The sequence below is a fragment of the Engystomops pustulosus genome, chromosome 2, assembly GCF_040894005.1.
Source record: "Engystomops pustulosus chromosome 2, aEngPut4.maternal, whole genome shotgun sequence".
Lineage (NCBI taxonomy): Eukaryota > Metazoa > Chordata > Amphibia > Anura > Leptodactylidae > Engystomops > Engystomops pustulosus.
In genome coordinates, this window is record NC_092412.1 from 13,399,693 (window position 1) to 13,426,066 (window position 26,374).

At 47.1% G+C, this 26,374-nt stretch overlaps 3 protein-coding genes across 6 annotated transcripts in view; 1 reads left to right on the plus strand and 2 right to left on the minus strand.

The window, feature by feature from the left end:
- Window positions 1-26,374, plus strand: part of LOC140119790 (uncharacterized) — an 822,703-nt gene that overhangs the window by 652,609 nt on the left and 143,720 nt on the right. The gene's annotated exons all lie outside the window — the stretch shown is intronic.
- LOC140119963 (uncharacterized) overlaps window positions 1-26,374 on the minus strand; it is a 1,020,783-nt gene that overhangs the window by 91,664 nt on the left and 902,745 nt on the right. The gene's annotated exons all lie outside the window — the stretch shown is intronic.
- On the minus strand, window positions 4,478-23,004 carry LOC140119802 (uncharacterized). Its single transcript, XM_072139198.1, has 7 exons — window positions 22,946-23,004; window positions 18,059-18,208; window positions 17,785-17,946; window positions 17,577-17,700; window positions 17,123-17,463; window positions 16,632-16,689; window positions 4,478-6,119 (listed from the first exon to the last, which is right to left on the minus strand). Exons 2-7 carry the CDS (start codon window positions 18,167-18,169, stop codon window positions 4,909-4,911), a joined length of 2,007 nt encoding a protein of 668 aa, XP_071995299.1. The 5' UTR covers window positions 18,170-18,208; window positions 22,946-23,004; the 3' UTR covers window positions 4,478-4,908.

The following is a 26,374-nucleotide window of genomic DNA, read 5'->3' on the forward strand; positions in this document are numbered from 1 at the left end:
AGGATCCAGGCTGATAGTTTTAGAAACCATGGGTTCTGATGCAGGACTGGTCCCTGATGCAAAAGGTCCAGCCTCTCGGGAAGAATGTATGGAAGGTCCACTGCTAACTTCTGTAGAATTGGGAACCAACTCTCCTTCGGCCAGAAGGGTGCGACCAGGATAAGACTGGCTGGACTGACCAACAACTTCTGCAGCACTTTGCCTATCAACGGAATTGGAGGAAAGGCATATAGTAGATCTTGGCTCCAGACCTGCAAGAATGCATCCAGTCCCCAGGGAACCTTTCTTGGATTCAGAGAATAGAATTCTTCCACCTTGCAGTTCTTTCTTGAGGCAAATAAATCGATGGCGGGTAGTCCCCATCTTAAAATGATCTCCTGGAAGACTTCCTTGTTCAGGCTCCACTCATGTGGAAGGATCTGAGACCTGCTGAGATAATCTGCCACCACATTTTCTGATCCCTTCAGCTGGATGGCTGAAATTGAACGGACATTTTCTTCTGCCCATAAGAATATCTTCCAAGATTTTTTTGTAGTTCCCTGGATCTGGTTCCGCCCTGTCTTTTTAGACCGTAGTAGTATTGTCGGACGTGATTTTTACATGATGCCCCCTCAGATCGTGGGTACAGGCTTCCTGTGTCTTCAGGACTGCTCTCAATTCTCTTTCGTTTGAAGAGATTTGCACCCTTTTCTGGGATCAGAAAAAACCCTGAACATATTTTCCTGGCAGGAGAGCTCCCCATCCAGAACTGCTGGCATCCGTCTGAATCTGGATTAATGGCCATTGCACCCATTCTACTCCTTTCTGTAGATTCCTTGGATTCTTCCACCAATTTAATGACATTTTTACTTTTTGGGGAATTGATAATGGCCAATGCAAGTGATGATGGTTCTGGTCCCAATTTGAAAGAATCCAGAATTGTGAAGTCCTCAAGTGATTTTGGCACCAGGCCACACACTGGATGCATGATCTCATGATCCCCAGAAGACTCATCGCCGTCCGAACTGACACAGACTTCTTCTTTTGGAAACTCCTGATTTTCCCAAGAAGCTTGTCCACCTTCTCCTGTGGAAGATAAGAGGTCTGTGTTACAGAATTCAGAGGCACCCCTAAGAATTATTTTATGTGACTTGAGGTCAGATCCGACTTCTTTAAATTTATGATCCATCCCAGGGATTGCAATATTTCTATTGTTGCCCTCTTCTGACTCTCCAAGTGACCTACCGAATCTCCTATCAGCAGGAAGTCGTCTAGGTAAGGTAACACAAAGACCTCCTCTGTTCACAGAGATTTCACTACTTCTGCCATAATTTTGGGGAAGATCCGAGGAGCTGAAGAGAGACCAAAGGGTAATGCTGTAAGGAGATCTGTTAGTCTGCTTGAAGATTGCCTAGATAGAACAAACAGGTAAGGAGGTGGTGACACAAACTCTATAAAATAACCTTTTTTGATTATTGAGAGAACCCACCTGTTCGATGTTATATTTTCCGATTGGGGGAGAACATTTTTCAATCTTGCCCCTGCTCTGGCATCATTGTCGCTTCTCTTGTTTATTTGCAGAGCTCAAAAGAAGCTGCTTGCTTTTTCCTCCTCTAGATGTATTCCCGAATCCTTGTCTCCATTCCTGTCTGCCCTTGAATTTTGATTGCTCTCTGGTTGATCGAAAGCTACGAAAAAACAGTTTTTTTGGTTGTTGCTTGGCTTCCGGAAAACCTTTTTTTATTGTCAGCCGCTTTGTCAAGGATCTCATCCAATTCTGCGCCAAACAGAAACTCCCCAGAAAAAGGAAGGCTACATAACTTTGCCTTAGAGCGCACATCTCCAGACCACTGCTTAAGCCAAAGTGCTCTTCTAGTCACGTTGGATAGTGCGGCCTCTCTTGCTGAGAAACTAATGGTCTCTGCTGATGCATCTGCCAGGAAATCCGCAGCTGATTTCAGTAAAGGAATAGAATCTAAAAGCTCTTCTCTAGACGTACCTTCTCTAAGATGGTCTTCCAGCTTTCTTAACCAGAAAAGAAGAGTACGGTATACCGAGGTAGTTGCAACATTAGTTTTCAGTATTGCCATAGAAGATTCCCATGATTTTTTAAGCAGACAGTCTGATTTTCGATCCATGGCATCTCTTAACTGAGTGGAATCTTCAAACGGCAGATCAGTTTTCTTGACTACCTTGGCAATGGGAACATCCACCTTAGGCAACTATCCCAAATCCTTGTTTCTTCTGGGTCAAACAATAACGGAGTCTTAAACTCCTTAGAAATTGTTAGACGCTTTTCTGGGATCCCAGACAAGATCCTTCAAATTTTCAATAATAGGAAAAACTCTCACCTTTTTCCGCCTTAATCCACCAAACCTCTATGTGTCCTCTATGTTTAGGGTGTCTCTTAACGCCTTGATAAGTCTGTCCATATCCCCATTTGGAAAACGATACTTAGGGTCATTAGGTATAGTCTGTTGCAACATGTCAGATTCATCCATATCCATTTCATAGGAACATGAAGGCTGTTCATCATCCGTATCTACACACACAGGATTAGCTCTAACTTTCTTATGTGATGGACCTCGGGAGGCCTTAATCTCCTCACGCATAACCACACCTAATTCATCCATAAATTATGCTTTCTCTTCCTTTAATATCTTATCCAAACAATCCCTGCACAGGTTTTTCTTATAGGTAGCATCCAGTTTTGAGTTACAAATCTGGCAACGTTTAGACGGTGCCTTTTTTGGTTTTTCCTTCTCATAACCTTTAACCTTCTCTTTGACAAACATGTCCTTCTCCTATTATAACAAGGACAAACAAAAGGAGTGATGCTTATTAAACGCTGACTCCTAAGCACAGCATATAGTGCCAAAACTGTCATTGGCGTTCAGCCACACGTCCTACTTACAGAGCCCAGGGTCAGGGAACGAATCTCAGCCTCCTCTGCCATCTGGATAAAACATCCACATAGACCTCAGCAGACTGAGACTACACCGTGATCCTTACATACCACCCGGCGTCTGACGTCATCTTTTACAGCCCGTCTCCTAGGCCGTGACGCTGAGGTCTCTGACATCAGTTCTGGCCAAACTGGAAGTGACATGGCGCGCTGAAGAAGCGCTATGTGCCAGCTGCCGCGGACCCGACAAGCGAGCCATAAGGCCGCGACACTGCCCTAAGGCAAACCGGAGCCTGGAGACCCCAAGTAGAACTTCAAAGAGGCCGGACGAGGGAAACCCCAGGGAAACAAGCACGCACGGGAGGTACGAGATTCCACCCTTCCCCTCCCCCGGGGAGAGAGAGAGGTCTTACTCTCAACCCTATCCCCTGTAGGAAAAGGAAAAACACTGGTGGGAGGTTGAGGGTGGGGCCTTTTAATAGTCTCAATTTCCTGTCCCTACAGAGGAAGGGGAAGCAACCTCCAGTAGCCGTCATGGGGGACAATATGGAAAATGATCATTTTTGGGTGTAGTTTTGGCGGAGTTTACCGTGCAGGTCCAGTAACTATTCTGTTTTATTATACAGATTCTTATGGACACGTTGATACCAAATATGTGGGGATTTTTGTGTTTTTTTTTTTAATAATTTATTAAGCGTTTATATGGGAATGTGTTATATTAGGGGCTTATATTTTATTTATTTTTAGGTTGTAAACTTATGTTTTTTAACTTTTTTTTACTCTATACAAGCTTAAACTTCAACAAGTGATTCTCTGATCGCTGGTTCAAGTCCAATACACTGCTCTACAATACTAATTCATTGTCGAGCAGTGTAAACTGCTCACGCATGCGCAGACAGTTTACAGTCAGACCCGGAAGGGACATCGGGAAGCCCCGGGGCACTCAGCAGACCCAGAGGATACCTATAAAAGGATTGCATCCCTACAGGGAAGACCAGAGTCGGCCTTCGATTGTGGGTGCTGGAGCGTGGTCTCAGCTGTAATATACTGCTGACACCTGCTGCTTCTGGCTCAGTTTGTGAGTCTGTGCCAGAAGTTGGACGTAATAGAACATGCCGCACATACTATTACGTCCAAGTGTGGGAAGGGGTTAATGTGTCCACGGTTAACATTGAAAGCCGGTAGTAATTCTTATCGTTAGGGCTCATTCAGACTGCCGCTGTGGGGACAGTAGTTGCATGATTTGCGACCAGATCACTGCCCCCACAGACTTCTATGGCTCCTGGTGATGGAGTAGTGAGCACAAGGTGTGTCACCGCTACCAAGTCGGCCTATGGAGGGAGGAGAGGTGAAGAGCATCCTCTCGGGCTAGCACACGGCCATGGGAATGTACCGTAGTCTCCTCCTACATACAAAAAATATACTAAAAATAGTGTCAATACTAATCAGCGTCTATCACACTATGAAGCTATGCTCGCTCTAAAGTCACTGAAGAACGACTATTGCTACCTTCTGGCCTCACTAAATCATAGCGGGTCACAATCTAAGACATGGACACAGCTTCACGGTTACCAAAATACAGGACAATGGGCTGCTGACAGCGACAGGACATATGTAACATAAAAGTCACCTAAGAGACCATTTATTGTGTAAGGAAAAGTGCATGTACATGGATCCAGAACAGGTCTTTATAGAAACAGAAGGAAGTCCAACAACAAAGCCAGAACTTGGCCGCTCTTCTCATACTATTAACCTGGTTTCACCCCTGTGTGAATTCTCTATGTAAAACAATTTCCACATCAAACTACGTGAATTTGATTTCTTTTATGTGTGATTTCTCCGATGTATAACAAAAAATTCCGCCATTCAAGACATGCAAATGGCTTCTCACCTTTGTGAGTTCTCTGGTGTTTAACAAGACTGTCTTTATTACTGTAACATTTACCACATTATGGAAATGGTTTCTGCCCTGTGTGAGTTCTATGATGTAAAACAAGTTGCTGTTGCGGAGTAAAACATTCCCCTCATTCATTACATGAAAATGGCTTCTCCCTTGTGTGAATTCTCTGATGGACAACCAGATTTGCTTTCCGAGTAAAACATTTTCCACATTTTGGACATGGAAATGGCTTCTCCCCTGTGTGAGTTCTCTGATGTAAAACAAGATCTGATCTCTGAGTAAAACATTTTCCACATTCATTACATGAAAATGGCTTCTCTCCTGTGTGACTTCTCTGGTGTTTAACTAAAACACCTTTCTCACCATAACATTTTCCGCATTCTAGACATGAAAATGGTTTCTCCCCTGTGTGAGTTCTCTGATGGACAACAAGACTTGCTCTCCGAATAAAACATTTCCCACATTTTGGACATGTAAATGGCTTCTCCCCTGTGTGAGTTCTCCGATGTAAAACAAGATGTTGTTGCTGAGTAAAACATTTCCCACATTCATTACATGAAAATGGCTTCTCTCTTGTGTGAGTTCTCTGATGGACAACAAGACTTGCTTTCCGAATAAAACATTTCCCACATTCATTACATGAAAATGGCTTCTCCCCTGTGTGAGTTCTCTGATGTAAAACAAGAATTGATCTCTGCGTAAAACATTTCCCACATTCGAGACATGGAAATGGCTTCTCCCCTGTGTGAGTTCTCTGGTGTTTAATTAGAACGGCTTTCTCACCAAAACATTTTCCACATTCTAGACATGAAAATGGCTTCTCCCCTGTGTGAGTTCTCTGATGTTTAATTAGAACGGCTTTCTCACAAAAACATTTTCCACATTCTAGACATGGAAATGGCTTCTCCCCTCTGTGAGTTCTCTGGTGTTTCACTAGAGCAGCTTTCTCACCAAACCATTTTCCGCATTGTAGACATGAAAATGGTTTCTCCCCTGTATGAATTCTCTGATGTAAAACAAGATGTGATTTCTGAGTAAAATATTTTCCACACTCATTGCATAAAAATGGCTTCTCCCCTGTGTGAATTCTCTGATGGATAACAAGATTTGGTTTCCGAACAAAACATTTTCCGCATTTTGGACATGGAAATGGCTTCTCATCTATGTGAATTTTCGTATTTTGATTAAGACTAGATTTATGGGTAAAATGTTCACATTTTGTACTCAGAAAAATCTTTTCCTCTGAGTGACTTTGAAGATGAATGAGAAAATTATCTTCTTCACCACAGGGAGATGAGGGGGGACGTCCATGACAACCTCTTGTACTTTCATTTCCTGAAAAATATAGTAAAAAAAAAAAAAAAAAAAAATCAATAATGTAGGTTTCCTTTTCCCCATTTACAAGCAGAAGTATAACAGTAAGTTATACCTACAGTTATCTCTGGATAGAAAAGTGTAGTTACTTACCAGTTTCCCTCTCACCTAGACTGCACCACCTGAGAGAGGGGTCATCCCCCAGGACAGGACCCACAACGACCTCCCTCAGCTTCCCTGCACCCCTTAGCCATGCCCCTAACGCAGCCTCAGGTGGACCCTTCTAAAAGCCCCATTCTGAAAGCCCCAGCCTATCCTGACACAGGGCCTCCGGACACGCCGTCCTGGCAGTCCTCCCTGGAGCCGCTACCTTCTCAGCTGCATAGCCTGTCATGTCTTATTCAGCCACCACAGCTCTTACACCCTGTCAGGCTCCCAGCCCTCTCCCTGACCTGAAGGACCGTTTCTCTCCGCAACACGTTCCTAGCCACCAGGGAAACCCAATGGACATGGGCGTCGTGGCAGACTTGCGTGTCCTCCGTAATCATATCAGAGCAATCCCTATATGGGAGGACATGGAATGCCATGTGGCTTGAGCAATTGTACAAAGCAGAACTTTCCAACTTACGTGATGAGGCTTGAACAACGAGTCACCACCACTGAAACATCTCAACGCACGGTTGCAGAGAGGTTGGCGGCCCACGACTCTCAGCTGTCCCTACAAACCCAGCATCTACTAGCTTTGACCGAGCAACTGGGCGATGCCGTAAACCGGGGCCGCAGGAACAATATAAGGGTGTGGGGCCTGCCGGAAAGTGTTGACAATCAGCAACTCAATAGCTCCTTCAACGACAGCCTGGGAGCTCCAGCAGATTCTCCAGTGGAATTAGAGCACATCGAGCTCTTGGCCATCGCTCTACTGATCCTGCTCATCCTAAAGACGTTGAGTCGAACTCAAGGAACAGATAATGGGCAGAGCCCGAGAAGTAGGTACAATACGTTACCAGGACTCTGATCTGCAGCTACTGCCAGATTTGGAAACACAGAGCCTTGAAACCCCTTCCCAGAGCCTTGCGAGATAGGAATATACCCTACTCCTAGGACTTTCGATTTCACCTCTAGGTTTGAAAAAAGATGGCCACATGATGAAACTCTGTGATCCTTCACCTTCCGAAATCTCTATACAGGATTGGCCTACACTATTCTCAACTAATCCTCTTATCCAGCAACCACGGCCGCAGAGGTTCCCTCGAAAAGCCCGAAGGCGCTCGCCTGGCGGATGAATATCCCTGTCCTTATCATTATAGGACCCTCACTATGTTTACCACGAACACTGTTCTTGTTTCCGTCTTTTGTTGACAGATAGGACTGTGAGGCTCCTACGATATCCTTTACAAAAGTTTGCATTTAACCAATAAGGTGTATTGAAAATGCCAGTTTTCCTTCCTTTCTTTTTATTCTTTAGGCTTCGTAATAATCTGTACCAAATTTGTGGTGGGCCCTGGCCTTGGGAGTACCTCTCTGGAAAGCCCACACCCTCACGGGGTGCCACACTCAGCTGGCTGATTGTAGTGTACTTTACCCCCATAAGACTTCCCTACGCAGATGCGGAAATTTCAGAGATCCCTGTGGGACTCTCAGCTAATAGACATCTGGAGGGAGACGCCTTCACACATCTGTCATTTAGCCGATTAGACATGTTCTTTATCAGCCATCATCCTCTCACCTGGAGACCAGAGTCCACCATAGCCTCCTCCTTGTGGTCAGACCATGCTCCCATTTCTCTTGTCTTGGAAATCCCAGTCCCACGCTCGTCTCCATGGTGTTGGCGCCTTAGCGACAATCTGCTCAAGGATGCAATCTGCTTTGCAGACCTCTGCAGGCAGATAGAGTTTCTTTCAGTACATACTGGGGCTCAACCGTTGCTCCCTATCCAAATGGGAGACATTGAAAGGCATACTCCAGATGAGCCACATGCTTAGTGAAGATAAGTTGAAGTGAGAGAGATCAGCCAAGACCCAGGCACTCTTGTCCAAAATTCACTCCTTAGAACTAGAACAACACAAGGCTTCTGGGTCCCTGGAGGTTCAAGTTGTTAAACACTCGAGAGGAACTTAAGGAGCTCCTGAATCAGCCATACCTGCGATTTCTGGAATGAAATAAGCGGTTCTTTTTCGAGTAATCCAACAAGTACTGGAGGCCCTTAGCTAGGCAGCTCCACCCTAGCTTGACTGCCACAGACCTGCTGACCTAAGACCCTCATGCCATTAAAACGATCTTTCAAATGTACTACCGAGACTTATATAATCTTCAGGGGCTCTTACCGGAGTCGGCCTTGGATAGGGTGCAGAATAGGATAGAGGCTTATGTCCACAACACAGTCCTCCCTTGGTTGACAGATGAGGACTGTGAGACACTGGATTCTGACTTTACTGAACCTGAAGGGTTGGAGGTCATAAAATCTACCACAGCAAGCAAATCCCTAGGCCCAGAAGGCTTTACTCCATGCTTCTATAAAGTCCTCAAGGCGGAGCTAGCTGCCAAACTTACTTGCATGTTTAACTCCATTTCAGCATCTGCTCCTCGCCCACGCCAATCCCTGCAAGCTGTAATATTAAAGTCAATGGCCAATCAATGGGCCCGCTCCTTCCCTCTATTATTGCTAGCGAACAGATGGGCTTCGTACAGGGGAGAGAGGCTCGAGACAACACCAATAAAACTCTGTTACTCATATCTTGAGCCAAGGTGATCAAACAGCAACTATGCTTGCTAGCAGTAGATGCAGAGAAGGCCTTCCACTTTGTTCATTGTGGGTTCCTCTGGGCTTCTTCGACACAGATTGGAATTAGTCCCCGATTCCTAGGATTGGTGAAGGCACTATGTTTGAACCCCTCGGCACAGGTCCTTACAGAATAGTGTCGGACTCCTTCCCTATCAGGAATGGCAACAGACAGGGATGTCCCTAGTCTCCTCTTCTGTACATACTGGCCATGGAAAATTTGGCTGTTGCCCTCTGAAACAACCTCAGCGTTCCCAGCCATATTGGCAGAATTTAGGAAATTTGGCTCTCTCAGCAACTTCAAGGTCAATTTCTCTAAATCTGAGGTGCTGAATGTCTCTCTCCCCGGGGCTGAGGTCCATCACCTATCTACCCAGTTCTCATTCAACTGGCGTGACTCCCACCTTTGCTACATAGGCATTAACATTCCATCAGACATGTATTTTTTTATGCTCTAAATTAAAAGCCCTTGTTAAAAGACCTCACCAGATACCGGAGCTTACACCTTTCCTGGTTTGGCCACATAAATGTCCTGAAAATGGATTTTCTGCTTAGATTTTTGTACCTGTACCAGACCCTACCGATTTGTCCTCCAAAGCCATTTTTTGTAGGCTGCGCTCAGTGTTTTGTATATTCGTCTGGGGAAGGATCCAGCCACATTAGTTTTGCAGGGGTTCCTGACCCCAGACTATACCATATGGCGGCCAAAGTCCAACGCTTAGTGGTCCAACGGGGTGGGCAGACTCCAATCCGGATCTCTGTCTCTCGTGGAATACCGTCAATTACCATCTTACGTATCAGCCAACTCGACCAACCCTGGGTTCAGCTCCTCCCTTACTGCCCTAGAGGCCATCTTCCGGACGTCCTCTCCCCAGACTCACATGCTTTCCGCGCTGTACAGTATCCTACTCGAAGATGCTACCACGGGTAGGCCAAACTTCATCAGTGCCTTGCAAACTGAGCTATTTACTACACTTACAGACGCAGAGGTAGATAAAGCCTTTCTCCTCTCCCATAAGATGCTGCTACCTTGCAGTGCCCAGAAGATTTATAAACTTATCTAGATGGTATAGATGCCCCCTACTGCTTCACAGAATTTTTCCGGAGGTGTCAGATACATGTTGGCGATGCAATGCGGGGGTGGGTTCAATGCTTCACATCTGGTGGAGCTGTCCAATGATCCAGCCCTTCTGGAATACAGTCCTTGACACATACTGTCAGGTCACTGGTAAGATTGTCGTTACATCACCCCATTTTGCCCTTCTGTTCATCGTACTGGGCTCCATCTCCTTCATTAAAAGGGCTTGCTTTGCCACTTTTTGGTGGGAGCATGTACATGATCCCAAAGCATTGGAAGAGCCCTCAGCCCCCTACAGTGCTCGAGTGGATACAGGAACTTTGCTTTATTCACAGGATGGAGGAGATGGTGGCTGGTGACTCTGCAGATCAGGGTCAGACTGCTCCTGCCTGGATTCCGTGGGATTGCAGGACTTGTTTGCTCGCTAAGTTCATGTGTGTTCCCCAAATCCCCAGACCTGCCTTAATTTATTCAGCTATAAATGTCTGTTTTGTTATTCTGTTTTCAATACAGTTCTTGATTAAACCTAAATGCAGTGAAAATGGTAAAAAAATACACATTTACGCCGTATTCTTTTGGGCTTGGATTTTAGGGCTTCACTGAGCGCCCCAAATGACAGGTCTACTTTATTTGTTGGGTCGGTACGATCACGAGGATACAAAATTTGTATAAGTTTTACAATGTTTTCATACATTTACAAAAATTAAAACCTCCTGTACAAAAAAAAAAAAAAAAAATCTTCATTTTGCCGTCTTCTGGTGCTAATAACTTTTTCATACTTTCGTGTACAGAGCTGTGGGTTGTGTCATTTTTTGCGACTTTTGATGTCGTTTTCAATGCTTCTATTTTTAGCACTGTATGTTATTATATTTTGGTAGATCAGACATTTTGGGACTTTGCGATAACTACCGTATATACTCGAGTATAAGCCGACCCGAGTATAAACCGAGACCCCTAATTTTACCAACAAAAACTGGGAAAAACTACTGACTCGAGTATAAGCCAAGGGTGGGAAATGCATTGGTCAACCCCCCCCCCCTCAATACAGAAAGCCCCTAATAGTATACAGTAAGCCCCTAATAGTATACAGCAAGCCCCTAATAGTATACAGCAAGCCCCTAATAGTATACAGCAAGCCCCTAATAGTATACAGCAAGCCCCTAATAGTATACAGCAAGCCCCTAATAGTATACAGCAGCCCCTAGTAGTATACAGCAGCCCCTAGTAGTATACAGCAAGCTCCTAGTAGTATACAGCAAGCTCCTAGTAGTATACAGCAAGCTCCTAGTAGTATACAGCAAGCTCCTAGTAGTATACAGCAAGCTCCTAGTAGTATACAGCAAGCTCCTAGTAGTATACAGCAAGCTCCTAGTAGTATACAGCAAGCTCCTAGTAGTATACAGCAAGCTCCTAGTAGTATACAGCAAGCTCCTAGTAGTATACAGCCTGCCCCTAGTAGTATACAGCAAGCTCCTAGTAGTATACAGCAAGCTCCTAGTAGTATACAGCCTGCCCCTAGTAGTATACAGCAAGCTCCTAGTAGTATACAGCAAGCTCCTAGTAGTATACAGCAAGCTCCTAGTAGTATACAGCCTGCCCCTAGTAGTATACAGCAAGCTCCTAGTAGTATACAGCAGCCCCTAGTAGTATACAGCAGCCCCTAGTAGTATACAGCAAGTCCCTAGTAGTATACAGCAAGCCCCTAGTAGTATACAGCCTGCCCCTAGTAGTATACAGCAAGCTCCTAGTAGTATACAGCAAGCTCCTAGTAGTATACAGCAAGCTCCTAGTAGTATACAGCAAGCTCCTAGTAGTATACAGCCTGCCCCTAGTAGTATACAGCAAGCTCCTAGTAGTATACAGCAAGCTCCTAGTAGTATACAGCAAGCTCCTAGTAGTATACAGCAAGCTCCTAGTAGTATACAGCAAGCTCCTAGTAGTATACAGCAAGCTCCTAGTAGTATACAGCAAGCTCCTAGTAGTATACAGCAAGCTCCTAGTAGTATACAGCAAGCTCCTAGTAGTATACAGCAAGCTCCTAGTAGTATACAGCCTGCCCCTAGTAGTATACAGCAAGCTCCTAGTAGTATACAGCAAGCTCCTAGTAGTATACAGCCTGCCCCTAGTAGTATACAGCAAGCTCCTAGTAGTATACAGCAAGCTCCTAGTAGTATACAGCAAGCTCCTAGTAGTATACAGCAAGCTCCTAGTAGTATACAGCCTGCCCCTAGTAGTATACAGCAAGCTCCTAGTAGTATACAGCAGCCCCTAGTAGTATACAGCAAGTCCCTAGTAGTATACAGCAAGCCCCTAGTAGTATACAGCCTGCCCCTAGTAGTATACAGCAAGCTCCTAGTAGTATACAGCAAGCTCCTAGTAGTATACAGCAAGCTCCTAGTAGTATACAGCCTGCCCCTAGTAGTATACAGCAAGCTCCTAGTAGTATACAGCAAGCTCCTAGTAGTATACAGCAAGCTCCTAGTAGTATACAGCAAGCTCCTAGTAGTATACAGCCTGCCCCTAGTAGTATACAGCCTGCCCCTAGTAGTATACAGCAAGCTCCTAGTAGTATACAGCCTGCCCCTAGTAGTATACAGCAAGCTCCTAGTAGTATACAGCAAGCTCCTAGTAGTATACAGCAAGCTCCTAGTAGTATACAGCAAGCTCCTAGTAGTATACAGCCTGCCCCTAGTAGTATACAGCAAGCTCCTAGTAGTATACAGCAAGCTCCTAGTAGTATACAGCCTGCCCCTAGTAGTATACAGCAAGCTCCTAGTAGTATACAGCAAGCTCCTAGTAGTATACAGCAAGCTCCTAGTAGTATACAGCAAGCTCCTAGTAGTATACAGCAAGCTCCTAGTAGTATACAGCCTGCCCCTAGTAGTATACAGCAAGCTCCTAGTAGTATACAGCAAGCTCCTAGTAGTATACAGCAAGCTCCTAGTAGTATACAGCCTGCCCCTAGTAGAATACAGCAAGCTCCTAGTAGTATACAGCAAGCTCCTAGTAGTATACAGCAAGCTCCTAGTAGTATACAGCAAGCTCCTAGTAGTATACAGCAGCCCCTAGTAGTATACAGCCTGCCCCTAGTAGTATACAGCAAGCCCCTAGTAGTATACAGCCTGCGCCTAGTAGTATACAGCAGCCCCTAGTAGTATACAGCAGCCCCTAGTAGTATACAGCCAGCCCCTAGTAGTATACAGCAACCCCTAGTAGTATACAGCACTGCCCCACGGACCTTAAAAAAATAAACTTAAATACTCACCCTCCGATGTCGGCGTGGCTCCCCGATGTCTGCGTGTTCCGTCTTCTTTTTTCTCCGCGGCTCCTCTTCTCTCTTCTGTCATGGACGCGGCCATGTTTTCCTCTAGCATGCGCATACTATGACGCGGCCGCTGCTGACGTCATAGTATGCATGGCCACAAAGAAAACATGGCCGCGTCCATGCCGGAAGAAAGAAGAGGAGCCGCGGAGAAGAAAGAAGACGGGACGCGCTGACATCGGGGAGCTGCGCTGACTTCGGAGGGTGAGTATTTAAGTTTATTTTTTTTAACTGGATAATTTTTTTTAAGTAATAGACTCGTGTATAAGCCGAGGGGACGTTTTTCAGCACATTTTTGGTGCTGAAAAACTCGGCTTATACACGAGTATATACGGTAACATGTTTATGATTTTTACAGTTTATTTATATCAGTTCAAAAATATTTTTTTAACCTTTTTATTTTTTTACCATTTTTTAGACCCCCTAGGGTACCACCATACCCTACTATACCATACTATTGTAGACATACTAGTACGTCCCATGTCGGTAAGGGGTTTAAGGAATGTCCACAGCAGCTGTCCACTGCACGGAACCCCCTTCACATGTCTACAGCAGGGCCCCTCTTTACAAAATGACCACAGCGGAGATCCCCCCTATTAATGAAGGGCTCTCTTGAAAAAAAAAAAAAAAAAAGGTCTATACTCAGCCGTGACAATGCCCCGTCATAGTGCATGTGCCCAGGCCGGTAGGAGAAGATGCAGACACGGGGCTGTGAGAGAGGGAGAGGAGAGAAGTGGGAGCGGATAAGCAGAGGGGCGGAACAGGACGGAGGGAGGGAGAGGAGAGTGAGCCAGGGGGGTATGCGGGGGTGGGAGCCCGGACCAGGTGGCGCTGCGCTTTGGGCAGGGGGATGTGTGCGGCGGGTAAAAGGATGTGCCAGCTGGTGGGAAAGAGAATGTGCAAGCCGGCATACAGGGGGTTGTGTCAGCTTGGGCGGCGGCATAGTCAGCAGCATGGTGGGCGGACGGAAGCACGAGTGAGCGGGCACGACGACGCCCCCCTCGTCCAGAAGGTGGCACGCCGCCTGAGGCAAGAGTCTCAACTCGCCTCATGGCAGGTGCGCCCCTGATCTGTGCAATGTATCTGTAGGTACTGCTGTGCAACCTAAGGTTTAATTAATGCTCTGTTGATTGAAGCATATTGTATCATTCCTGAGGTAACTCAGGCTGTCATTGGTTGGTACCACAGATTATATCAGAATAATCATGCCTCACAATCATGACCCATGGCCCTAAATCAAGATTGAGGCCAGTACATTGGGTGTTGACACTGTGGATTTTTGTTGCAACCTTGGTTTTCTGAATTTGCGCCAATAAAAGAATAGTTTAACCCCTTCAGGACTCGGCCTATTTTGGCCTCCAGGACACGGCCCCAATTTTCAAATTTGGAAGATATCTTTTGTGTTTAGTTATAAAAAAAAAAGGAAATTTGGCAAAAAATTTTGAAAAATTCTTTATTTGCAAAGTTTTTAATTCTCTATTTTTGATGCAGAAAGTCATAGCACCCAAATAAATTCTTAACTTACATTTCCCAAATGTCTGCTTTATGTTGGATGGTTTTTGCTGGGTAGAAAAGTAAACATTTGCAATGGACCAAATAAAAAAGGCTCCACAAGGTTTATCACTTTTTAGAGGATTTTTTATTATTTAAAAATTATCTATTTTCAGAACTTTTTTGCGGCATTTACCAGTAACGATTCAGTTTTATTAAACCTTTTTAAACTTTTTTTACTTATACAAATTTGAACTTGAACCAGCGATGTTCTGATCGCTGGTTCAAGTCTAATACACTGCACTGCAATACTGATTCATTGTAGAGCAATGTAAACTGTCTGGCATGGGGTCTGAATGCAGAAGAGATCAGGCAGCCTTGGGGCACTCGGCAGACCTCGGGGCTGCCCAGAAGAGGATTGGATCCCCCCAGTAAGCAGCACAGGGGATCTGAACCGTAGGGGGGGGGGATGACCCTTACATGCGGTAATGCTTGACCGTGGCGTGTAAGGGGTTAAAACTTGCAAACAGAGCCTGCTCGATTGCAAGTGTTAGAGCACAGTGTCGGCTGGAATATACAGCTGACATCTGCTGCTTCTGGTGCCGACTTTGTTCGTGATCCGGTGCCAGAAGTGGGACATTATAGATAATCCCTGTATAAGGAGGTATCTTCCCCCAGGGACATACTATAACCTCCTTGTGCGCGTAGGGGTTAAGTTTCCTAACATCTGGACAAAAAGGTCCTTGTGTGCAGAGTTAGTTAGCATTGTAGCTCAAGTGTAGTCATGAGGTAGTCTGTGGAGATAGAGAGGACAGGTTACCATCAGCCGACGCCAATGCACTGGAACCGGCATATGTTAATGCCACCTCCCCCGTCTCCCGGTTAATAAATCAAGAGGCTGGACTGACCAGGCGTAGTTTTGTTTTAAATCCTGTGAACGAAAGTTTTTAAAAAGTGCAGACATGGGGCAAGAACGACCTGTGTCCGCCCAGTCCGTTTGCGGCTGCGCCCCTTCATGCCCCTCTTTACACCCACATGGAGATAGCCTCGTTGTGATAAACTGGCGTATAAACTGATAAATCTCCCCCAGAGTGTCTGCTATTACAGATACCATCCAGACATTGCTGTGCTGCTGATGCAGCAGAGCCAGATTGGCTCCAAATGAGACAACACAGTCCTTCTGCTTTATAGGTCCAGGCTGGGGAATTAATCTGTTCCTGTAACCAAAGATTATTGCCTACACAAAACACAACCAACTTTCCTGCCAGCCACAAGAGAAACCATTGCCAACCTGTTCTTTTTTAGTTGTTTGAGCTCAGTTTGCCATTAAATGAACTATACGTTTACCACATTACTCCTGTGTAATCCCTGGCCTTCCGCTTACATCATGGGACTACCCTACACCATCTGCCTGAGGACACACTTAGGACAGAGCCAGATGCTTTTTTGCTCAAGGATGCACTACAACCAGCCTCTCCGGGTCCCTGGGAATCCAGCTGTCCCTACATTGTGGTGGTTTAAATGATGGTTTTCTAGTGCAATTTCTGCTAATCCAGCTAATTGCCTAGTAGTATTTGAGGAAACACAGACCACATATGGATATCACCCATGTGCTGTCCATTTTTGGGGGGGTATCTATTGACATGTAAGGAGGTCCCTGGTCTGCATGTAAAAAAAATAATGCATGCTTCAATTTTTCTCTCAGTCTGTATCAGTGGACAAGAAAAAAATGGACACATGAACAGACCCATAGAAATTGATAGGTCAGTATTCTATATGCAAAATAACATCTAGCCTACAGATGTCAAAAACCTCCGTCTGAATGAGGAAGAATAACCCACAAGATACATGAAAGGCTCTTACCCTCCTCTGTCACTGATGAGGGGATTTCCTCTCCGCTCCTCCTTCCACCACAACTTTCCTGGAAAGATCCAACATGAAGGACATGAGAAAACAAGGAGAGGTGTCCAGAGATTATTTTATATCCAAGTGATGGACAAAAACATTGAGAATGTGGGATCTTAGAGGAAATAATCTCCTGCAGGAAGAGACGGGATCCACATTCATCCCAAATATTTTACACATCAACATCAATGTTCCGGTTATATTACTGCATAACCCGATGTGACCCGATCATGAGGTGGAGACTCATGGACACCAGGGAATAGATTTTCCAGTTCTCCTGCTTTGAACTGTAAGTAACACGTCACGGGTTCTCTTTACTACAATATTTTATAAAAATAGAAACTATTTGTAATAATAAATGACTAGAGTATCCAACATCATCTGAAGGTCAGTAGAAACCTAATTACATCAAACTATAGAGGATTTACAGGAATCTCAGCTCCATCTACCTGATGATCCAGTGGGACGTTCTCCTCCGGTTCTATTTTTACAACATGGTAATTTTGTGGAACGTGACATCTCTCTGGATCCTCTTTGATATCTCGGGAATCTCCAGGACTGGGACATCTCTCTGGTTCCTGTGTAATATCCCGGGAATCTCCAGGACGGGGACATCTCTCTGGTTCCTGTGTAATATCCCGGGAATCTCCAGGACGGGGACATCTCTCTGGTTCCTGTGTAATATCTCGGGAATCTCCAGGACTGGGACATCTCTCTGGTTCCTGTGTAATATCCTGGGAATCTCCAGGACTGGGACATCTCTCTGGTGGATTTCTCTGACTGGATCCATCTATAGGAAATATACACAGTGACTGATACATTGTCTATATGTGATGATGAGATGATGGAGGAGGTGACCTCACACCTGCTCTGTCCTCTATAATCAGGAAGGTCTCCTCTTACCTGGTGATGTGAGGGGCTGGTGGTCTTCCATCATGATGTCCTTGTACTGGTCCTTGTGTCCTTCTATATACTCCCACTCCTCCATGGAGAAATAGACAGTGACGTCCTGACACCTTATAGGAACCTGACACCCACAATGACACAGTCATCACCCAGACCCCTCCCTTGTGTTATTGTACAATGTCCCAGCATTCCCGGCAGCGCTCACCTCTCCGCTCAGCAGCTCAGTGATCCTGGAGGTAAGTTCTAGGATCTTCTGCTCATGTATCAGTGAATGAGGTGGAGGCTCGGTGATGGGGCTCTGGATCCATCCTCCTGACACACGGGGGGTCACACACTCACCAGACGACTTCTTCACTACTGTGTAATCCTGTGTATGGGGAGACACTGATCACTACATAGATCCTAAGAATCCTTCACCTCTCCAGTCATTTCCCGCTGTTATTCCTAGAGATAAGAGCCGTGTCCTGGGAGACTCTCACCTCTCCGGTTATCAAGGAGATCATCTCCAGGGTGAGCTCCAGGATCCTGGCCGCCATCTGCTCTCTGTCCTTCTCCCGGATCCCTGGTGGATCATTGATGGAAAGGATCATCTTTAGGAGAAACCTCTGGGAGTCCTGGATCTATAGAACCTGAGGAAACATGACAAGAACTAAGAGCAAACTCTATATGAAGCAATTGTGTCCATGACATGTGTAGAGCAGAGGGATTTGGGTTCCTAGAGCACTTGGCTGATTTTTCATTGGGGTACAAGCTGTTTTCCCACAGATAACTTGCACCTAAATGGAAGGGGGGCTGCTGTGCTGGGGGGGGGGGGGAGATCCTAGCAGGGGTGGCGGAGTATTAAAACTAGGATCGGGGGAGGAGGAAAAGGAAGACACTGAAGGGGTAGACACGTTATGTTGGTGGGTGGTGTATGGGGGACTAAGTTAGTAGATAAGGAGATCCACCAATTACAAAACAATATTTCGGATATATGTGCCGGTAAAATTACTTTATATCAGATAAATAACTGTAGAAAATTAAAGTCTATGTTCACAAATGCCAGAAGTATCACGGGCAAAATTGGCGAGCTTGAGGCTCTGATATTAGAGGAACAGTTACATGTTGTTACATGGTGTAGCAGAGACCTGGCTCGAGGCATCACATGATTGGGGTGTTAATATTCAAGGTTTTACACTCTTTCGGAAAGACAGGGCTAATAGGAGGGGAGGTGGTGTATGTGTATATGTAGGACACACGGTTCTTCCTTGTGTCAGGATTTTTTTTTATTATTATTATAAACTTGAAATACAACATAATTCTACATAAAATGTTTCTTTTTCAATTCAACAATATATCAGATATGTTGTAGCCAGAGGTCGCGATAACGCCTCTACACGCGTCATAGACGTGTTTAGAGGCTGATTTACTCCCCCAAAAAATCACCAAGCGTATTAATACGCTTGGTGATTTTCCTGTGAGCTGCCGCTTCCAAGCGGTGACGCTGCCGGCTGCGATCCTGCAAGATATTCTCTGCAGGATCGCAGCGCTGAGTGGCTGGAGGCAGGACAGGGAGGGACTTCCAGCTCACCGTCCGTGCCTCTCCCACGGGGAGCCGAGCGAGTGGTGGGGGCGGAGCCGAGCGAGTGGTGGGGGGCGGAGCCGAGCGAGTGGTGGGGGGCGGAGCCGAGCGAGTGGTGGGGGCGGAGCCGAGCGAGTGGTGGGGGCGGAGCCGAGCAATAGGTGAGAGATGGAGGAGCCGAGCGAGGGGTGGAGGAGGGATATCTGTTGCCAGGGCTGTGCTCCTGATCGGTGTGCGATCGTGCACACAGCCAGTAACAGGATCGTGCTGTCTATGTGACAGCCCGATCGTGTACTGTGACAGGGGACTGATAATAATCGGTCCCCTGTCACAGCAGCCCCTGTATACAGTGAGAGGCTGCAGGGAAGGTGCTGTATGCATCCTCTCTGCATGTCTCTGTATACAGATCACTGATGACACTGATCCAATGGGCTCTTACCATTAGTTCACTGTTATCTGTCATCTATATAAAAGAAAAGCAGGGAACAGATATATTATGTGTTCCTCCCTAAATGTGCCCCTGTATAATGAAAAAAAAAAAAAAAAAAAGGGTTATGTTCCCAAACCGCAGAAACCTAATTAAATAAAATTTCAGCAGCATCAGCCCCGGACTGGTCTGGGGGCCGCCGTCAGCCATAGTCCCCTGGGTAGACAAGAAGGCTGCATTCACACAAACGTATGCCCGCCAGGCCGGAGCCAGGCAGGCGTACGTTCTGCACCATGGAGAGGAGGAGGAGGTGACCCCGACCCTCTCCATTGAAATGCATTGGGTACTGGCCGTAACACGGGGAAAGACATGTCATTTTCCCTTGTACTGAGCGGTATCACTCTGTGTGGCCATCTATTGGGGACATATGTACAGCCACAAGCTTGTGGTTTTACATACGTCCCCATATGGTAGTGTGAATGTAGCCTGAGGGCGCTGTACCACGTTGCGTTTGCAAACACAGACGCAGACAAAACCACGTCCACCGGGGCGGTCCACGGTCCGATAGCATCGGCGTTTCTATGGAAACGCCTGCGATCGGGAACGAGACGCCGGTGTATTGCATTAATTTAATGCAAAACACAGGCGGCTCGTACCCGATCGCAGGCGTTTCCATAGAAACGTCGATGCGATCGGACCGCGGACCGCCCCGGCGGGCGCAGTTTTGTCTGCGTTTGCAAACGCAACGTGGGACAGCGCCCTAAGGGTGAGGTTATTACATACGTTTTCAAACGCATCACAACAGCTGATAAGAGATTTGCCTAATTATATTGCTGTCCACATTGCGTTGATGCATGTGTTTTGTTAACACGATATTGACAGCAATGTAATTATGCAAATCTCTTCTCAGCTGTTCTTATGTGTTTGAAAACGCCATGTGTGAACACACCATAAAAATGTTGTGCACCACTTGTTTAATACATACTTGCTATTTGAGGGTGCATTCATACGTTGCGTTGCGTTTTTGACGCATTCCAAAGGCTTCAACCTTGATCACATGCTGAAGTAACATTGCGTTTCCATTGCATTTGCTAAAACGCATTGTTACTTCAACATGTGAAGCCTTTGGATGCGTCAAAAACGCATAAAAAACGTGTGCATGCTCCCTAAAGGGGTTTTCCTGAGAATTCAAATTAGACCCTATCCCGTGGATAGGGCCTAACTTGAATTTGTGGGAAAACCCTTTTAAGCACAGAAAACAGGAGCTGTAACTTTTTCCTTGTATTAATAGACGTCTCTTAACACTATATATATACGCTAGGAGTTATACATTTATTAGTGAAAATTTCGTACTCCTCCTGGGTTAAAAATACTCCTCAAAAATTGTGAGAGGAGTATTATTACCCTTCTGGAAAAATGTTAGTGCAACCTCTGGTTGTAGCCCAGTAATGAATATATATACAGCCCCCGTAGTAATTATATACATCCCCTTATCTGATATATAAAGGTGTGTGTGTGTGTGTGTGTGTGTGTGTGTGTGTGTGTGTGTGTGTGTGTGTGTGCGTGCGTGCGTGCGTGCGTGCGTGCGTGCGTGCGTGCGTGCGTGCGTGCGTGCGTGCGCACACTCACCGGCCACTTTATTAGGTACACCTGTCCAACTGCTCGTTAACACTTAATTTCTAATCAGCCAATCACATGGCGGCAACTCAGTGCATTTAGGCATGTAGACATGGTCAAGACAATCTCCTGCAGTTCTCCCGAGCATCAGTATGGGGAAGAAAGGTGATTTGAGGCCTTTGAACGTGGCATGGTTGTTGGTGCCAGAAGGGCTGGTCTGAGTATTTCAGAAACTGCTGATCTACTGGGATTTTCACGCACAACCATCTCTAGGGTTTACAGAGAATGGTCCGAAAAAGAAAATACATCCAGTGAGCGGCAGTTCTGTGGGCGGAAATGCCTTGTTGATGCCAGTGGTCAGAGGAGAATGGGCAGACTGGTTCGAGCTGATAGAAAGGCAACAGTGACTCAAATCGCCACCCGTTACAACCAAGGTAGGCAGAAGAGCATCTCTGAACGCACAGTACGTCCAACTTTGAGGCAGATGGGCTACAGCAGCAGAAGACCACACCGGGTGCCACTCCTTTCAGCTAAGAACAGGAAACTGAGGCTACAATTTGCACAAGCTCATCGAAATTGGACAGTAGAAGATTGGAAAAACGTTGCCTGGTCTGATGAGTCTCGATTTCTGCTGCGACATTCGGATGGTAGGGTCAGAATTTGGCGTCAACAACATGAAAGCATGGATCCATCCTGCCTTGTATCAGCGGGTCAGGCTGGTGGTGGTGGTGTCATGGATCCATCCTGCCTTGTATCAGCGGGTCAGGCTGGTGGTGGTGGTGTCATGGATCCATCCTGCCTTGTATCAGCGGGTCAGGCTGGTGGTGGTGGTGTCATGGTGTCTTTGGGCCCCTTGGTACAACGCCACAGCCTACCTGAGTATTGTTGCTGCCCATGTCCATCCCTTTATGAGCACAATGTACCCTGTAACATCTGATGGCTACTTTCAGCAGGATAATGCGCCATGTCATAAAGCTGGAATCATCTCAGACTGGTTTCTTGAACATGACAATGAGGTCACTGGACACAAATGGCCTCCACAGTCACCAGATCTCAATCCAATAGAGCATCTTTGGGATGTGGTGGAACGGGAGATTCGCATCATGGATGTGCAGCCGACAAATCTGCGGCAACTGTGTGATGCCATCATGTCAATATGGACCAAAATCTCTGAGGAGCTTCCAGCACCTTGTTGTATCTATGCCACGAAGAATTGAGGCAGTTCTGAAGGCAAAAGGGGGTCCAACCCGTTACTAGCATGGTGTACCTAATAAAGTGGCCGCTGAGTGTATATATATATGTATGTGTGTATGTATTTATATAAATGTATGTATGTCCGCTAAAGGAATCTGCACCATCGCATTTGCAATCACCAAATTTTTTTTACAGTTGTTGCCTGTGACTCAGGGAACGTCTAAGACAGTTGCTGGAACGAGAGCATGCTGGGAGTTGTAGTACCTCCATATAGTGTGTGTGTGTGCTCCTGGAGCATGCTGGGAGGTGAAGTCCCTCCATATAGTGTGTGTGCTCCTGGAGCATGCTGGGAGTTGTAGTCCCTCTATACAGTGTGTGAGCACCTGGAGCATGCTCGGAGTCGTAGTCCCTCCATATAGTGTGTGTGCTCCTGGAGCATGCTGGGAGTTGTAGTCCCTCCATATAGTGTGTGTGCTCCTGGAGCATGCTGGGAGCTGTAATCCCTCCATATAGTGTGTGTTCTCCTGGAGCATGCTGGGAGTTGTAGTCCCTCCTCTGATCACTTACCTCTTCTCTCCTCAGTGCAGGACACTCTGTACCTCACACACGTCCTCCTGCTCACTATCCACTAGTCATGTGACCCTGGGAGTGTGATGTCACTGAGGGGCGGAGCCTCCTGCTTACTATCAACTAGTCATGTGACCCTGGGAGTGTGATGTCACTTAACCGGCGGACCTTCTGCTCACCATCCATTGGTCATGTGATCTCTAGAGTATAATGTCCCGGAAGGGGCGGAGCCTCCTGCGAGAACATGAAGCAGCAGGGTAGTGTAGAGGTAGATGAAGGACCTGTGTGATGATGTCATAGATCATGTGATTAGTGCAGGAGGGGGCACTAATCAGTGTAGGCGGGGCCTCTTTGTACTGATTATTGTCAGAGAGGTTGTAATGCTTAGGCCCCTCACACCTGCGTATGATAGCAGTGCAGCCATAGAAGTGACTCCCTGTGTGATTGCTGGGAGGAATTCATGTAACTACTGCATATTCTGTGCTCAGGGTTCTCCTTACAGAGACTTTGCCAAATAAGGCCGCCTTGCAGGCGTACAGGGACTTATAGCCATTGATGCTCCACTAGGGGATTCTGGGAAATATTCAAATACGTTTTTTTAAATAGGACAAGGAAAGCCAAGCCTCTGTGACTGCCGGGCGCCGTGCGGGGCTTCTGTGTGACTGCCGGGCGCCGTGCGGGGATTCTATGTGTCTGCCGGGCGCCGTGCGGGGCTTCTGTGTGACTACCGGGCGCCGTGCGGGGCTTCTGTGTGACTGCCGGGCGCCGTGCTGGGCTTCTGTGTGACTGCCGGGCGCCGTGCTGGGCTTCTGTGTGACTGCCGGGCGCCGTGCGGGGCTTCTGTGTGACTGCCGGGCGCCGTGCGGGGCTTCTGTGTGACTGCCGGGCGCCGTGCGGGGATTCTATGTGTCTGCCGGGCGCCGTGCGGGGCTTCTGTGTGACTACCGGGCGCCGTGCGGGGCTTCTGTGTGACTGCCGGGCGCCGTGCTGGGCTTCTGTGTGACTGCCGGGCGCCGTGCTGGGCTTCTGTGTGACTGCCGGGCGCCGTGCGGGGATTCTGTGTGTCTGCCGGGCGCCGTGCGGGGCTTCTGTGTGACTGCCGGGCGCCGTGCGGGGCTTCTGTGTGACTGCCGGGCGCCATGCGGGGCTTCTGTGTGACTGCCGGGCGCCGTGCGGGGCTTCTGTGTGACTACCGGGCGCCGTGCGGGGCTTCTGTGTGACTGCCGGGCGCCGTGCGGGGCTTCTCTGTGACTGCCGGGCGCCGTGCGGGGCTTCTCTGTGACTGCCGGGCGCCGTGCGGGGCTTCTCTGTGACTGCCGGGCGCCGTGCGGGGCTTCTCTGTGACTGCCGGGCGCCGTGCGGGGCTTCTCCTTGACTGCCGGGCGCTTTATGGGGCTTCTCTTCTGGAAGTGAGGCCACATCACGCATTGTACCAGGGCAGCACTTTCCAGGAGAAGTTCCCCAAACTGCCAGCAAGGGAAGGACACAGAAGAGGTTCAGGGTGTGCTCCAAAAGGTACATAAAAACCAAACCATCTACCGGTGACACGTGCCTCGAGAAACCAGGGTTATGCATGAAGGAGTGTTTCCGGATTTACCACACGTCCCTGGATATGTAATTGTACCCTGATGCACACAGGGTATACATCATGCCGCACCTTCCCTGCTGAGCTCTGCCGTGTGCCCAGCCTGTAGATTATTGCCGTACCCGGGAGAACCCGCATCATGATTTTTGGGGGGGTTTTCTCCCATGGCAGGAGCTGGGCACAAGATGACATAATGGATATTTTGTACTATGCACTATCCATTATGCATCATCCTTGGCGTCCACCTGTGGGGTTAAAATGCTCACTACACCCCTAGATTAATTCATGGAGGGATGTGTAGGGACCTCTAATTCTCAGGGGTTTCTACTGTACTGATCCCTAAGAGCATCTATGAATACTTTATGATGCTAAAAATAAATTGTCTGTGCTCCAAATGCCATTCTCTTCTGAGCCCTGCCATGTCTCCACCTTGTAGCCTATTGCATCACATGGGGTATTACCATACCCCTAAATTCCCGCAGAATTATTTTTCGGGTTTTTATCCACAGTGACATGAGTTGGGCAGATTTCATTTGTCACTACAATTTCACATTTGAGAAAACAATGCAATTTTTACACTGCCCCATTCACTTTGTATTACATTTGGGCCAGCATCTCAGGGGTTAAAATGCTCATACAACCCTAGATCAATACTTTGAGGGGTGCCCTTTCCTAAAATTGGGTCACTACTGGAGGGTTTCTATGGCACTGGTACCTCAGGGGCACCCCCAACACCAATCTAGTGAAAAGGGTGCTCCAAAAGCAAAATTTTGCTTGTCCGATCTCAGCCCTGCCATGTCCCCAGCCTGTAGACCAGGGGTAGGGAACCTATGGCTCGGGAGCCAGATGTGGCTCTTTTGTTGGCTGCATCTGGCTCTCGGATAGATCTTTAATAAATAGTGATGGCTGCTGTGTGTGTCTTAGACTGATCACAGGACACAGGCAGCGATGTTACTGCTGCCTACGTCCTTTGTACAACCCAGGCGCCATCGCCTGAGCCTGGGTCAAAGAGAAGAGCGTGGGAGCTATGAGGAGCTGGCTGTAGGGAGCGCTGGTAAGTGAATATTCTTATTTTTGTTTTGCTGTGACTACCTATCTACTGGGAGCATGTGCTGTGGCTACCTATCCATTGGAGAGCATGTGCTGTGGCTACCTATCTACTGGGAGCATGTGCTGTGGCTACCTATCTACTGGGAGTATGTGCTGTGGCTACCTATTTACAGGGGTATGTGCTGTAGCTACCTATCTATTGGTGGTATGTGTTGGGACTACCTATCCACTGGGAGGCATGTGGTGGGTGTCAGGATTTGGAGTAGTGAACCCCTGGACCACCGCGGACAATGATGATGTAAGCAGACACTTGAGACCGGAATCTAAGTGGCACCCGGTCTCCACCAGAGCCTGCCGCAAAGCAGGATGGTCTTGCTGCAGCATGGTACCACCAGGTCGTTCCACAGGCGTGACTTGTCCATGGTGGCAGCCAAGGTTGAGGTACAGGATCACTAGGCAGTCTCGTGGTCAGTAACAGGCAGACGGTCAAGGCAGGCGGCAATGATGCGAGGTCAAGTACGAAGCAAGAGATCAGGGCTAGCACCGAAGGAGCAGAATCAGGAACAGGTCTGGGGTCACAATGGGAGGTCAACACTTGGGAAGGAAACACTGTGGAAAAATTCTTCATAGGCATAAAGCACTAAGATCCTGCAGGGAATGCTGGGAGCCGGCTCGCACACACTAGCCAGCCGGGATAGGAGCCGAAAAGTGGTACGGCTCTTATGGAATAACATTTTAAAATATGTGGCTTTCTTGGCTCTCTCAGCCAAAAGGTTCCTGACCCCTGCTGTAGA

Coding starts and splice junctions, on each gene's coding strand:
- LOC140119802 (XM_072139198.1), bottom strand. CDS start 18,169: ATGATCCTTTCCATCAATGATCCACCAGGGATCCGGGAGAAGGACAGA. Junction 17,464..17,576: donor CCAGCCCCTCACATCACCAG/GTAAGAGGAGAC, acceptor TATTTCCTATAG/ATGGATCCAGTCAGAGAAAT. Junction 16,690..17,122: donor ACGTCCCACTGGATCATCAG/GTAGATGGAGCT, acceptor GGATCTTTCCAG/GAAAGTTGTGGTGGAAGGAG.